Raw genomic sequence first — 15,087 nt, forward strand, 5'->3', positions numbered from 1 at the left:
TGTACTGTAGCATCGTTGTATTGTAGCACTGTTGTACTGTAGCATCGTTGTACTGTAACATCGTATTAATGTAGCACTGTTGTACTGTAGCACTGTTGTACTGTAGCATCGTTGTACTGTAGCACTGTTGTACTGTAGCATCGTTGTACTATAGCACTGTTGTACTGTAGCATCATTGTACTGTAGCATCGTTGTACTGTAGCACTGTTGTACTGTAGCATCGTTGTACTGTAACATCGTATTAATGTAGCACTGTTGTACTGTAGCACTGTTGTACTGTAGCATCGTTGTACTGTAGCACTGTTGTACTGTAGCATCGTTGTACTGTAGCACTGTTGTACTGTAGCATCGTTGTACTGTAGCATCATTGTACTATAGCACTGTTGTACTGTAGCATCATTGTACTATAGCACTGTTGTACTGTAGCATCGTTGTACTGTAGCACTGTTGTACTGTAGCACTGTTGTACTGTAGCATCGTTGTACTATAGCACTGTTGTACTGTAGCATCGTTGTACTGTAGCATCGTTGTACTGTAACATCGTATTAATGTAGCACTGTTGTACTGTAGCATCATTGTACTGTAGCACTGTTGTACCGTAGCATCGTTGTACTGTAGCATCGTATTAATGTAGCACCGTTGTACTGTAGCATCGTTGTACTATAGCATCGTTGTACTGTAGCACTGTTGTACTGTAGGCTCTTATCATTGCAGCTGCCCTTGTGCTACCCTCGGCCTATAGTGAGGAACCATTGCCATTGCAGTGCCACTGCCGATCATTTGATAAGGGGATTCAGAACTGCTCTCAACGAGCTCCGCTCTCCACTTGAGTTATTCACACCACACAACATCTGCTTTTCTTTTTTTTTTTTTTTTAAATTTAGTCGTTGCCAATCAGTTTTTATTATTTTCTCCCCAATTTGAAATGCCCAATTATTATTTTTAGGCTCAGCTCACCGCTACCACCCCTGCGCTGACTCGGGAGGGGCGAAGATGAACACACGCTGTCCTCCGAAGCGTGTGCTGTCAGCCGCCCGCTTCTTTACACTCTGCAGACTCACCGTGCAGCTGCCTCAGAGCTACAGCGTCGGAGGACAACGTAGCTCTGGGCAGCTTACAGGCAAGCTCGCAGGCGCCCGGCCAGACTACAGGGGTCGCTAGTGTGCGGTGAGCCGAGGACACCCTGGCCGACCTAACCCTCCCTCCCCCCGGACGACACTCGGACAATTGAACGTCGCCCCCTGGGAGCTCCCGTCCACGGTCGGCTGTGGAATAGCCTGGACTCGAACCGGCGACGCCCAGGCTGCAGAGTGCATCCTGCACTCTAGCGAGAGCTTTTACTGGATGCGCCACTCGGTCACATGCCTGTCCCTGACCCTGATGGGATTCAAAAGTTTGCAACCTTTACTTGTAGTTTTTGTTGTAAATGCACGCAGTGTCCCTCCTCGGGATTAATAGGTGTCAGCCTGCCAACATAGAAATAAATTAAAATTCAGGCAAATGGCCAAGATGAGAGGCAGATCAGTGAAAAAAATATTTAAAAAAAAAAACAAGTGAAACATTTTTATTCGTATCTGCAGGAAATATGTCATGATGCCAGCTTAATATTCATGTCCTGAAATGCAAAGTTTGGTATAGCAGGTCAATATGGAAAAATGTAATAGCTGAAAATGTAATATCTGAAAAGTGAGTGAAACTTTTTGTTTAGTATCAGTAAGGTCTTCACAAACACATACTAATTTACAGCCCTTAAAATAATGGTATAGCCCCCCCCCATATGGTACCTATGATGGCATGTTGATAACTATAACAGCTGTTTCTAGTAAGTGTTTTAACCTCCCCAACTGGACGAGCAGTCTTATGTTAACAATTGTAAGTTGCCTTGGATAAGGGTGTCTGCTAATAAATAAATAATAATAATAATAATGTTTTATTTCGAATTTCCTAAAATCAACTTGTGATTTCATATTTTTCTTTTAAATGAAGTAAGCAACATAAATCCACCACTACAAAGAAAAACAGATTACTTTGTATCTTAGTAATGCAAGAACCTCCCTGTTCATTTCACACCCATTCTGATCTCTTGTCCCGCATTTCACTGCAGCTTGACTGTCCAGCCGAGGAGCTCATTTCCACCAGCGTGTACCGGCCTATCCTCCTGGTATGGACGGTGGATGTGGAATCTGCCTCCCCTGCATGGGCCTTCTCCCCTAACCTGGAGGGCTGTGCTCTGAGACGGGCACGTCTGCAGTACCTCCCTGGCTTTCCAGGTGCCACCTTGGACTCAGTCAGGCAAAGTGAAGTCTCGCTTCCTTCCTGTTCTAAGGGTTCCTCCCGTGCCTGTGTGTAGGCATTGTTGTGGTTTGCATAGGCCACATGGGATGACAAAGCCTCTGAATGTGCAGGCAAGTTCTCCACCCCCTCATCCAGATGGATGGAGGCGGCACTGTCTGCACTCAAGTCGCTCCCCCTCCTTTTGTTCAGAGCATCGAGAGCTGCGTAGCCCTCTGTCATTTCCAGCTGCGAGTCTACATTCCTGCTTGGCGGTGTGAGGTAGTACTGCTCTTCCTCATACATCCTTTCCATCAGCAGTTTATTTTTCCGGCTCTGCCTCATAGACCTCTTGATCACGCAGATCAGATCTGTGATATTCAGCAGGAAGGAGATGGCGCTGACCCCGAACATGAAATTGATCAGCACGGTTTTCTCTGTGGGTCTGGAGATGTAGCAATCCACAATGCTGGTGCAAGGAGACTCGTAGCACAAGTATCTCTTTGGAATGAAATACCCAAAGAGATAATATTGCCCAGCACCAAACCCAGCTTCAAAAAGGATCTGTAGCAGCAGCTGAAAAACATAAGCTCCTGAGAAACTGGGTATTTTTCCTCTCTCTGCTTCCAATGCAGTTTTAATCAGCGAAGCCTTCCTGAAGGTTTCTTGGTGGATTTTACGAAGGGATAAGGTTTTAAGTTTGTTCGATGAGTTGTTCTCCAAGGAGAGGCGTGTGGATACTTTGTGAATCACGTAGACAATAAAAATAACATGTGGCAGGCAGAGGATGACCATCTGAACAAGCCAAAACCTGCAGTGGGATACAGGAGCAAACACGTCGTAGCACACATTGGCACACCCAGGCTGTATGGTATTGCAGATAAATCGTTCTTGTTCGTCATGGTAGAGGGGATAGCCAGCAAAAAGCAGAATGAGGATCCTGAGCATGATCATCAGGGTTAACCAGATTTTTCCTGGAATGAAATAAATAATAATAATAATAATAATAATAATAATAATAATAATAATAATAATAATATTTGTTTGATTCTTCATTTAATTTTGCATTCCAAGACTGCAGATGTATACTGTTTTTAATTGGGGATACAGGATACAGTTTCGAGAGAGGATTAGCACATTTTGGGCCTCTTTCACCAAATAGTGGTACCGTGTTTTGCGGGCAGTAAGCCCCTTTGCTGCGTGCTTTGTACACCTGCTGTATTCACTAACTAGTGGCAGGCCATCTAGCGCGTGAAAAAAAAATGTGGAAAACCCACTGTGTTCCAGTAATTTAAATATAATAAATAATGTTAATGTGTGGAAATGTATGCAAATTCCGCCACAACTTGACCAATACAAAAACGCCTTATATATGTTATAGGTAAGGATACGATTTGGGCACAGTGATTTTTTGTAGGCTACATTTCACGGGCGAGTTGCAGAAGATAACCACGAATTCACTGAAAGGTCACCAAATAATGTATGTTTAGCTACATCAACATACACAAGAGCTTTTAAATAGTACACCAAAACCAATAATATAAAGACTATTGCTTTTGACAAGTTTAAATGTTACTTTAGAGTACAAAACTTAGTTAATAGTCCTTTCAGTTAACAGTTTTTATTTTTTTATTTATTTATTTATTTATTTTTACTGTACGATGCAGGCTTTCACGTCGGCCGCGTAGAGAAACAGAGGGGTTCTGAAATAAACGGTGTTACTATTTCTCTGTGCGCGTCCGACGTAAATGTACATATACAGAATCAGCAAATCAAATAATGGTTTTTATTACTGTTTTCAAAATGAAACAGTATATAAATATTCTTTAACAATAAGAACGAGACGTTTAAATCGAGTGTTTCTGAGTAGCCTACAGAGCACTCCCCCTTTTAAAAATAAAAACGAAATAAAAAAAACTAAAAAAAAAAAAAAAAAAACTTGAAAAGTCAAATCACACAGGCAGGCACCGTGTCCAAGAAGCGGGGCATCACAAAGATCAGAAAAAAGAATACAAAACAGGTAAACCTCGCGTTTTACTTAGTGTTTGCAGGAAATTAAAAAAAAAAAAGTTCAACGGCAGTCTGAAGTATTTTGTTTAACAATGTTTAGTTTTACAGAAAGTGTGTATTTATTTTCAACAGACTACTTGCGTACACTACATTGTATGAAAAAAAACGTTTAAAGAAATAAAATGTAATATATTTTTTAAAGATGCAAGCCCACTTTTTTGTTTAAAAAAATAAATTAACAAGCGCTGTATGTATGTGATGATCACGACCGAGAGTTTACAGTAATGCGACCTGTGTTCATTTACATGCTCGCTCAGCTACAAAATACAAATCTCATTCGCTGACCTACACAGCTACACGTAAATGAAGCGTGCATACACAACCAAACAATTTACAGACATATTTATATTTTCAGTGCATGACATACTGCATTTTTAAAGGAAATAAAGGAAGTGCCTAACCAAATGTGTTTTTACAATCATTTCTAAGATTTCACGGACTTTTGTTCAAATTCTCGATTTCCGTGACCTCCGTGGATTCCGTGACAAAATCGTATCCTTAGTTAAGGGTTTTCTCAAAATCAACGCATTTTGGATACAGACCAACCATACTATTGAAAACAATTGAAACATATTCTGTAGTAAATCTTTTTTATTATTATTTTTAAGTGTTGCTGTTAAAGTCAGAAATTGGATAGCTCTTCTATATCCAGCCCAACAAAATGGCATAACTATTGATAATTATTATTAATCATAGATCTAACATTAACAGTAAACCTATACGGTATTTCTTATTTTTCTTAACTCTTTGCTGCCCAGTGTCTAATATATTTGACATTGAGAAAATAGGTATGGGAACATAACCTGGGCAGTAAAGGGTTAAAACAGTAATACAACTCCAGGTTCACCTACAAGTAGAGAATACATACCTACTAATGTGACATTGTAGTTGAGAGAGATGAAGAGTAAATCTAGAGTGTTCCAGCGACCCATGTTAGTCACCAGCAGAGAGCAGCAGAGAGACCCACACACAACCAGAGCTGGGATTGTCAGGTCAAAAGACAATCAGTCCAAGAGAAACGATGGCATTCAAATTACAGGGACAGAACCTGAACCAAAAAAAAAAACAACAGTTCTTCTGTCAAGGCAACATCAATACTGTATGAGGGCCAAATGAAACCCTAACTATCCCCATTCGTTTGCAGAGCCCAGAGTGGTGAGATGCTCTTCTTACCTCTAAGTCTAGCCCTGCAGCAGTGACAACTGCAGCAAGATAATGGAAACCAGGAGACCTGTGCCCCATTGTGGGCTATTCTTACTCACTACAGGCATTCCGGTATCCTGACATTGCTGAGATATTTTGGTGCTGGTTGTCCTTATGGGAAAATAATAGAAGCCCCTGGATTGCCCAGTAAATCGGTGTGTTAGGTTCTGCAGCACAATGGAAAGTATTTGGAACGGAGCACCTCTGTAACTGTACTGGAACTGAGCTTATTGACTTGTATTTCTAATATTGTATTATGACCTGTCCGTACTTGCAGTGTTTTTGACTAGGAGACCGTTGGATTTTGACATTTCTCCTCTTAAAACAATTAGTAGTACGTTGAATATGTAAGTTAATTATAGCTCAAGTATCCATGTGCTGGAGTGGGCCTACATTTGCCTTAAGGTGCTGAAGAGCAAGAAAGCCCTTTCATTCCATGTCATTACTGCAATCTCTACCCTTCTGTGCAAGGCTTAAAGGATCATAAGCCTTCACTAGAAATAAACTGCTCACATAGTCTGAAAGAGTGCTGTGGCATTCAAAAAGGTGAATCTTACATACAGTATATATATATATGAAATAACTTGAAACTGACAAAAGTAATTGGCATCCACCATTGTTTATTCCATATTTAATAGAATCAGACTTTGCTTTTGATTTTTTATTCAACATAATATTGTAAATAATAAAACAAATGAAAATGGCATGGACAAAAATGATGGGACCGCTAACCTAATATTTTGTTGCACAACCTTTAGAGGCAATCACTGCAATCAAATGTTTTCTGTAGCTCTCAATGAGACTTCTGCACCTGTTAACAGGTAGTTTGGCCCACTCTTTCTGAGCAAACTGCTCCAGCTGTCTCAGGTTTGATGGGTGCCTTCTCCATACTGCAAGTTTCAGCTCTTTCCATAGATGTTCGATAGGATTCAGATCAGGACTCATATAAGGCCACTTCAGAATAGTCCAATGTTTTGTTCTTATCCATTCTTGGGTGCTTTTAGCTGTGTATTTTGGGTCATTATCCTGTTGGAGGACCCATGACCTGTGACTGAGACAGAGCTTTCTGACACTGGGCAGTACGTTTTGCTCCAGAATGCCTTGATAGTCTTGAGATTTCATTGTGCCCTGCACAGATTCAAGGCACCCTGTGCCAGGCGCAGCAAAGCAGCCCCAAAACATAACCGAGCCTCCTCCATGTTTCACTGTAGGTATGGTGTTCTTTTCTTTGAAAGCTTCATTTTTTCATCTGTGAACATAGAGCTGATGTGACTTGCCAAAAAGCTCCAGTTTTGACTCATCTGTTCAAAGGACATTCTCCCAGAAGGATTGTGGCTTGCCAATATGCATTTTAGCAAATTCCAGTCTGGTTTTTTTATGTTTTTCTTTCAAAAGTGGAGTCCTGGGTTTTCTTCCATGGAGCCCACTTTCGCTCAAAAAGCGACGGATGGTGCGATCAGAAACTGACGTACCTTCACCTTGGAGTTCAGCTTGTATCTCTTTGGCAGTTATCCTTGGTTCTTTTTCTACCATTCGCACTATCCTTCTGTTCAATCTGGGGTCGATTTTCCTCTTGCGGCCACGCCCAGGGAGGTGCTTGGAGATGGTCTTGTAGCCTTTACCTTGACCATGCTTGTCTATTATTTTCTTTCTGCTCTCCTCAGACAACTCTCTCCTTTGCTTTCTCTGGTCCACGTTCAGTGTGGTGCACACAATGATACCAAACAGCACAGTGACTACTTTTCTCCATTTAAATAGGCTGAATGACTGATTACAAGATTGGAGACATGTGTGATACTAATTAAAGAAACTAATTAGTTTGAATTATCACTATAATCCAATTATTTATTATCTTTTCTAAGGGGTACCAACAAATGTGTCCAGGCCATTTTAGAATATCTTTGTAGAATAAGCAATAATTCATCTCTTTTCACAGCTTCTTTGCTTTATTCTATGACATACCAAAGGCATGCAAGTATACATGATAAAATAGCTTTTAATTTCATCACTTTTCAGGAGGAATGAAGCATTATTTCAATGAGCTGTAAGGGTACCAACAAATTTGAGCACGTCTGTATATATATATATATATATATATATATATATATATATATATATATATATATATATATAAGCTATTGCATTCCTTTTAATATGCTGGTGAAACATTTAATTGACTGTCCTTGTCCTTAACTTGCAGGTAATTAAACTGCAGAAGTCACCAGGTTGAGGGCTTTAAACAACCCAAAGTTAATTAACAGACAGTAAAGGACCAACACAGAGAGGAAAGCAACACTGTTTTACATTTGTTTCATGTACAGCATTGTCATAAACAACTGGCAAACTATTCCAGACCAGTGGTATAAGGGCATGCTATTCATGTATGCTTTCGGTGTATGACCTGTTTAAAAAAAAGAATACTAGCCACTTATATTGTGTATAGCAGCATTTTAATGATAGTATAATTCTAAATCAGAGCCTTCCCTGTTATAAAAACCAAGGAATCAGAAAACAGCTTGTATAATTGTGAACTCAGGTGCGACATGTCTAGTTGAACAGGTGAACTCATTTATGAGGAATCTGGATTTAACCCAAATAATAATTGTGTAGAGATTGTTATCCTATGGTAAATGCCCTGTAGGCTAATAATCAAAACTACTGCTTTTTAAGCAGTTTAATGTGATTGACAACAATGTTTCTGAATAAAAAAATAAATCTGCTTCCCTGTCCCATTGCATTAATAGATCTCGTCATAGAAATGTTAACCTATATGTGAGGTTCAGGGGGCGGAGCTAGGCACCAACAACCTATCATCTGCTGTCATCAATTAAATCTACCTTATTTAAACATTAGTCACCTCCACCTCGCTGTCTTGTGTTTTTTCGTTTTTGGCTTAAACCTAAGTGATTTCAAGACCCATCTACTTTTGCGTACCTCAATAATGGAGTACTTACAGCAGTTGTCATCGGATTCAGAGGATTCCCAGGATTTTCTGTCATTAACAGATCATTCTCCTTCAGCTTCAATCCAGGGTCCATCCAGTCTCCGTTTTTTCTCCCCTTCTGGTATTTCAGTTACATCTGATCAGGCTCCTGATCAGGCTCTCGACCAGGTTCCAGTTCAAATGCTGCCTACCGTTCCTGCCACCCAAACATCGAATCTGCGGCGACCCAAGCGTCTTCGGCCTCAGGACGCCCCTCCGGATCGATTGTTTTGGAAGGACTGGCCCATGAATAAATTGGTAAAAACCCTCCTTAAAAAGGGTAATGCGATTCTGGCAGGGAGTGATAGAGAGTCTCTTTTCATTCTCTATTGCAATTCAGTCTCAGCAGAACCAGTCTTTCCTCCGAAAAAACATAATCAGCCGCGCCCAGCCATTCAGCGTCCTAAAACAGACAGCAGGCAGTCTATTCCAGATCTAACCACCCCCACAACTAGCACCGCTAATCAGCAGCCAGCCATTGAAATCCAACATTCGCAAATATTCAACGAGATAAAATCATTTATGCAGCCTTTTTACGATACTCTATCTTCGGTCAGTTCTCAACTGTCAGATCTAGAAAAAAGGGTGTCTATTATGGAACAGGGAAAACAATCTACAGCGCAGCCATTAATTTCAGCATCAAATACTGCAGCGCCGCCTACAGCTTCTTCTGGTCCAGCCCTAATTTCAGCCAGCGAAGCAGATTCTCCAATATACAACCTTGCTACCGCATCTACATACGGATCCTCCTCTCCAACGGCAGCTAGACGTCACACTATATCTCCACAAATCAGACGCATCATTCTCGAAGATTTCCAAATTCCACAGTTTGCTGCCCTCAGCGCTGCAATATCCAGCAGCAACGCCACAGTTCAATCAGCTGATTTTCAACTAAATCCAACTATTAATAAACTTCTTAATTCAGCTCAAGATTACATGGCATCAGCACTTGCCCCATCTACCAGATCCTCGTACTCTACAGGTTGGGCATGTTATGTAACTTTCTGTTTACAAAGCAGGATTAATCCTACTCCTTTCAACCAGGACTGGATCATGGCGTTCATAGTGCATGCAAAGGACTCTCTACATCTGGCACCAGCTACAATCAGACTATATTTGTCAGGAATTTAGCATCAATTTCGCTTGATGTCCATCAATTCCCCAACTCTATTATCAATTCCAGCGGTTCGTCTCCTTTTACGAGGAATTTCCAAGTGTTCTCCGGCTCCTTCTTCTGCTCGCCTGCCTATTTCTATAGACATTCTCAGTAAATTAATTTCAATTCTCCGCCACGGCTGTTTTTCTCCATTTGATGATTTAACTATGGAAGTCATATGTCTATCTGCATTTTTTGGATTTTTGAGATGTTCTGAATATACAGTTCCTTCTCTTGCCAGCTTTCCTACCCTAGGTATCCGCTGCAGTGACCTCAAGCTCATCCCAGATTCTCATTTCATCTTATTTCTTCGCATTTCAAAAACAGATCAACTGCGGCAAGGACAATGTATTCAGCTTTCTAAGATCAACTCTCCTCTGTGTCCCTTCACTTCCATGTTGAAGTACATTGCAGAACGCAAAGCCATTTCATCCTCCGACCCTTTGTTTATCAATTCAAGCTGGTCCATTGTAGCAAGGCACTGGTTTTCAGCACACCTTTCCACTGTGCTATCCAGAGCAGGTCTTCCTTCGCAATTCTACACTCCTCATTCATTTAGAATAGGGGCAGCTACTTCAGCCACAAAAGCCAACATTAACCAGCATTTAATTAAAAATATGGGGCGCTGGACTTCATCAGCAGTTGAAAGTTATATTCGTTCTTCATCATCTGAAATATCCTCCGCACATCAGTCCATTGCTAGTATGTCCGGAGTGGGGACGACCTTTCTGCCTGAGCCACCAAAGATTTCCCCCTAAGAAATAAAATTAAAGAAAGGGGTTTTTTTCTTTCCACTGTGCAGAGGGTCTTCACATAGTCATTAGGGTACAGTCTACTAACCCCTTTGTCACGTTAAGTGTTTGTTTTCTTTCGTCTAAATGTTTTCTCTTTTCTTCTTTCTTATGCATTGGCGGTTCTCTCTTTTTTCTTCATCTTGCGTCAGCGGGGAGCCGGGGGTCCATCTTTTGGGGGGTTAGTGATTCCACTTTCTCCAACCCTTTGTTAAGCTTCGCTTCATTTACCTCATAGAGGAGGGTTCTCCATGAGTCAGAGGGGACCCCCGGCCAAACCCTTCCATCTGCATGTATGTTTCTTTTGGGATTCTTCTTTCAGGTCTGATGCCTCTATGTGAGGGTCCCCAAGCGGTGGCATCCCTCGTGTTTGTCAGGTCTCCTCAAAGACGGTGGCCCCTCTCCTGTTTGTCGGGTCTCCTCAGCGACGGAACCCCCCTTTTATTATGTTGGGCTTCAAAGAGGTGGAACACCACGCATTATATGTTTTAACAAATACTAACTTTATGTTTTCTTTCCGGTTCGCGAGCCTCTTCGTATGTCGGGTAACCTCAGAGACGGTGCCCCTCTCGTATGTCGGGTCACCTCAAAGACGGTGGCCCCCCTCCTGTTTATCGTGTCTATCGATCAAGTAAATGTTGGGCCTGGAAGAGGCGGAGCCCCTCTCTCCATGTGTATATGTTTACTAACTCTGTCAATAAACAATATCAGGTGGCATAGCTCCGCCCCGTGAACTCTAAGTATAATGGCACAACACACTGCTGTACCAAACTGCTGACTAGAAATACAAAGCTCCCTATTTATATTAAATTAGCTCACAGACTTGACCCGGACTCGGTATTATTAATATAGACACATTCCAGATAATAACCAGCTATTAAGGAGCTTACGTAGGCTGCTGTAACTGTCTCTGTGAAGGCCAGACACTTGTACAGCATGATGATGATGCCATTTTTGGAGTATGGAGGTGATCTATGGAAATACCTCACCATCTGCTTGGCTTAAACTTGATATAGGGCCTAGTCTTCCAGACCTAGCTTGAAAGATTTAAAAACCAAGTATTTCACTTTCAGATTTGTTTTTTCATTTCCCCATGAAAAAAAAAAATATATATATATCTCTGTCTGTTTTAATTTTTTTTTCGAAGTCAGACAGGTCAACTGTAGGCTAATCGTAACTATAAAATGACAATAATAGAGGGAGCAATCTCACTGGCTAACAAGTGTTCCAACCTGTGTAAATATGTCACCATCCCAGCACGACATGGAACTCTCAGAATGACACTGTCAGGGTGTTCATATGCAGTCCAATATCCGCACGTCTTGTGGTGTTGTTCGGTATGGGGCTAAGCCAAGAGCTGTTAAACAGCCTGAGTCTGAGTTCTGTGCTGAGGTGTGTGTTGAGAACTGCACAGACTGAACAAGATGCCTGTATAATTTTTGTGTATATATATATATATATATAAATTATTTATTTCTTAGCAGACGCCCTTATCCAGGGTGACTTACAGTCGTAAACAAATACATTTCAAGAATATATACTTCAAAATGTTGTCTAGCTTTTCATTTGAAAACACTTCCAGTCCATAAGGATACTAAAACGTAACAATATTACTTGTTTGAACGAGCACAAGTACAGTGAATCTTTGCAAATGAGATGTAAAAGGGTGTTTACCCTGGTTTCCTAATAGTACACTCTCCTCTCCTCCTTCTCCTCTATCCTCTACTCTCTCCTCTGCTAAATGTGCTTATTTCCAATCTGTAATCCAAGCCTCCACTAACAACCCATGTAAACTATTCTCTACCTTCTCCTCCCTCCTAAACCCTCACCCCCCTCCTCCTCCCTCCTCTATCTCCCCTGACGACTTTGCCTCCTTCTTCTCTTCTAAAATCTCAGATATCCGCAAACTCTTTAACACCTCTCCCTCCCCCGCACCCCCTCCTGCTCCAACCCCTACACCCACTACATCCCCTACTAACTCGCCCTCCCTCTCCACCTTCTTGCCCCTCTCAGACTCTGACCTCTCCTCCCTGCTCCAGGGTCACAAACCCACCACGTGTGCCTTGGACCCCCTCCCCACTCACCTCTTTCAAGCTGCTGCTCCTGCTCTACTCCCCTTCATCTCCTCCCTCCTCAACACCTCTCTACTTTCTGGCATCTTCCCCTCTGCCTTCAAAAAAGGCCCCACTTCCCTCCAGAGCTACCGTCCTGTCTCCCTCCTACCCTTCCTCTCCAAAACCCTCGAGCGGATTGTACACCGCCAGCTCTCTGCTTTCCTGTCCAACCACTCTCTGCTTGACCCTCTCCAATCTGGCTTCCGCTCTGCTCACTCCACTGAAACCGCCCTCCTGTCTGTCACCAACTCACTTAAGTGTGCCCGAGCTGCCTCTCTCTCCTCTGTCCTAATTCTCCTCGACCTCTCTGCTGCCTTTGACACTGTTGATCACTCTATTCTACTATCATCTCTTGTTGACCTGGGGATCTCTGGCACTGCTCTGGCCTGGTTCTCCTCCTACCTCTCCAACCGCACTTACCAGGTAACCTGACGTGGAGCAACCTCCACACCTCACCCTCTCTTAACTGGAGTCCCCCAAGGGTCAGTCTTGGGTCCTCTCCTGTCCTCTCTCTACACCCGCTCCCTGGGCCCCCTCATCGCATCCTATGGTTTCTCATACCATTTCTATGCTGATGATGCTCAGATTTTCCTCTCCTTCCCCACCTCTGACTCCATCATCTCCTCCCGTATCTCTACCTGTCTGTCTGCTATTTCCTCCTGGATGCACTCGCATCACCTCAAACTCAACCTCTCTAAATCTGACCTCCTTTTCTTTCCCTCCTCCTCCCCCTCCTCTGATCTCTCTATCTCTGTTCCTCTGGAATCTACCACACTCTCTCCCTCTTCCTCAGCTTAGAACCTTGGAGTCACCCTGGACCCCTGCCTCTCTTATTCCCAGCACATCTCCACTCTGGCACGCACTTGCAGATTCTTCCTGAGCAACATCCGAAGAATCCGACCCTTCCTCACCAACTATGCTACCCAGCTCCTGGTCCAGGCCCTGGTACTCTCCCGCCTAGACTACTGCAACTCCCTCCTGGCTGGCCTCCCTGCGTCCGCCACCCGTCCGCTCCAGCTCATCCAGAACTCTGCTGCTCGCCTGGTGTTCTCTCTACCTCGCTTCGCCCACGCTACTCCACTACTCCGCTCGCTCCACTGGCTCCCGATCACCGCTCGCATCCAGTTCAAGACTCTTGTACTAGCCTACAGATGCCTTGATCAGACTGCACCCAGCTACCTCCAGACCCTCATCTCTCCCTACACCCCCACTCGACCTCTCCGCTCCGCCTGCACTAGAAGACTGGCTCTACCTCCGCTACGCTCCCCTGCCTCCCGAGCCCGCTCCTTCTCCACCCTTGCTCCGCAGTGGTGGAACGACCTTCCTACAGATGTCTGGACTGCCCAGTCCCTGACCACATTCCGGCGCCTCCTTAAGACTCACCTCTTCAAACAGCACCTGTAGAACTCCTCTGTTGTATCCTGGGACACTATCACCCTTCATTTAAATATGCTTTATTTTGCTCTTATCTGCCCCCTATTTTACTGCATTTAATCCTGTACCTCAGAATATTGTAATCTGCCAAGTGTTTAATCTGTAGTATTTTGTACTTAATCATATCCTGATGTAACTATCACTATTTAATCATATCCTGATGTAACTTTCACTATTATCTGCTGTATTATTGAATTGTGGTTTGTCACACTTGAGAATTATTGTATTTCTTGTTCTTATTGTATGACTTATATTGTAACACTTTAATGTATTTGTATTTGCTTGTGATTGTAAGTCGCCCTGGATAAGGGCGTCTGCTAAGAAATAAATAATAATAATAAAGTATAAAGTCAGCTTCCATGGTATTTTGAATAATGTTAATATATTTCTGTTTTATTGGTATCATTGTTTGTTTGGCTCGTCTGAAGATCTTAAATGAAATGTTGCGACTTGCTTTACTTCTCAAATAACAGGTAGCACTGATTACCATGTTTTTTATACATTTAATTAAATAGGAGGAATTAGTCAATATACCTTCAGTTTTCCCAGGGGCAGAATTAATACAATACTGTGGAAATCATTAGTCAGCTATAAAGTCATTACTGGCAACACAGACAACTTCAAAAAGCCAAAAGAGAAATGGATTTCCAAGCAATTCGACTTTGTCATTGAGCAGCTACTAATTACATGTCTGTGTGATGTAATGCTGTCTTTTATTCCATTTGGAAATCAGAAATGTGCTGGATTGTATTTCAATATAATTTCATCCATATGTACAGGCACCTCCTTGTATCCCCAGATTCTGGTACTCGTCATAACTTATGCTTAAGAATATCATAATCAAGTTTCCTCACAATTGGGTAAGTGAAAGATAGAAATTAAACTGTGACATACAGTAAATTTAAATGTATATAAAGACATATTGGCACCTCCATATATCCTCAGAATCTGATCATCTCAACATTTCTATTACACGAGAGTAGATGTTAAAACTTCATGCTGATTTGAACTCGGCTCTCGCCAAGATAAGCACCAACTAAGACGTAGCTTTGCAGTAAACTAATG

The 15,087-nt window shown here is 42.3% G+C and overlaps 1 protein-coding gene across 1 annotated transcript; it reads right to left on the bottom strand.

The window, feature by feature from the left end:
• Positions 1 to 1,917: 1,917 nt before the first annotated feature.
• On the bottom strand, positions 1,918 to 5,502 carry LOC117394582 (gap junction delta-4 protein-like). The gene is made up of 2 exons (XM_033992900.3): positions 5,210 to 5,502; positions 1,918 to 3,245 (listed from the first exon to the last, which is right to left on the bottom strand). The coding sequence occupies exons 1-2, from the start codon at positions 5,271 to 5,273 to the stop codon at positions 2,065 to 2,067; spliced, it is 1,245 nt and encodes a 414-aa protein (XP_033848791.3). The 5' UTR covers positions 5,274 to 5,502; the 3' UTR covers positions 1,918 to 2,064.
• Between the last annotated feature and the right edge of the window lie 9,585 nt (positions 5,503 to 15,087).

The sequence above is a fragment of the Acipenser ruthenus genome, chromosome 3, assembly GCF_902713425.1.
Source record: "Acipenser ruthenus chromosome 3, fAciRut3.2 maternal haplotype, whole genome shotgun sequence".
NCBI classification, from domain to species: Eukaryota; Metazoa; Chordata; class Actinopteri; order Acipenseriformes; family Acipenseridae; genus Acipenser; species Acipenser ruthenus.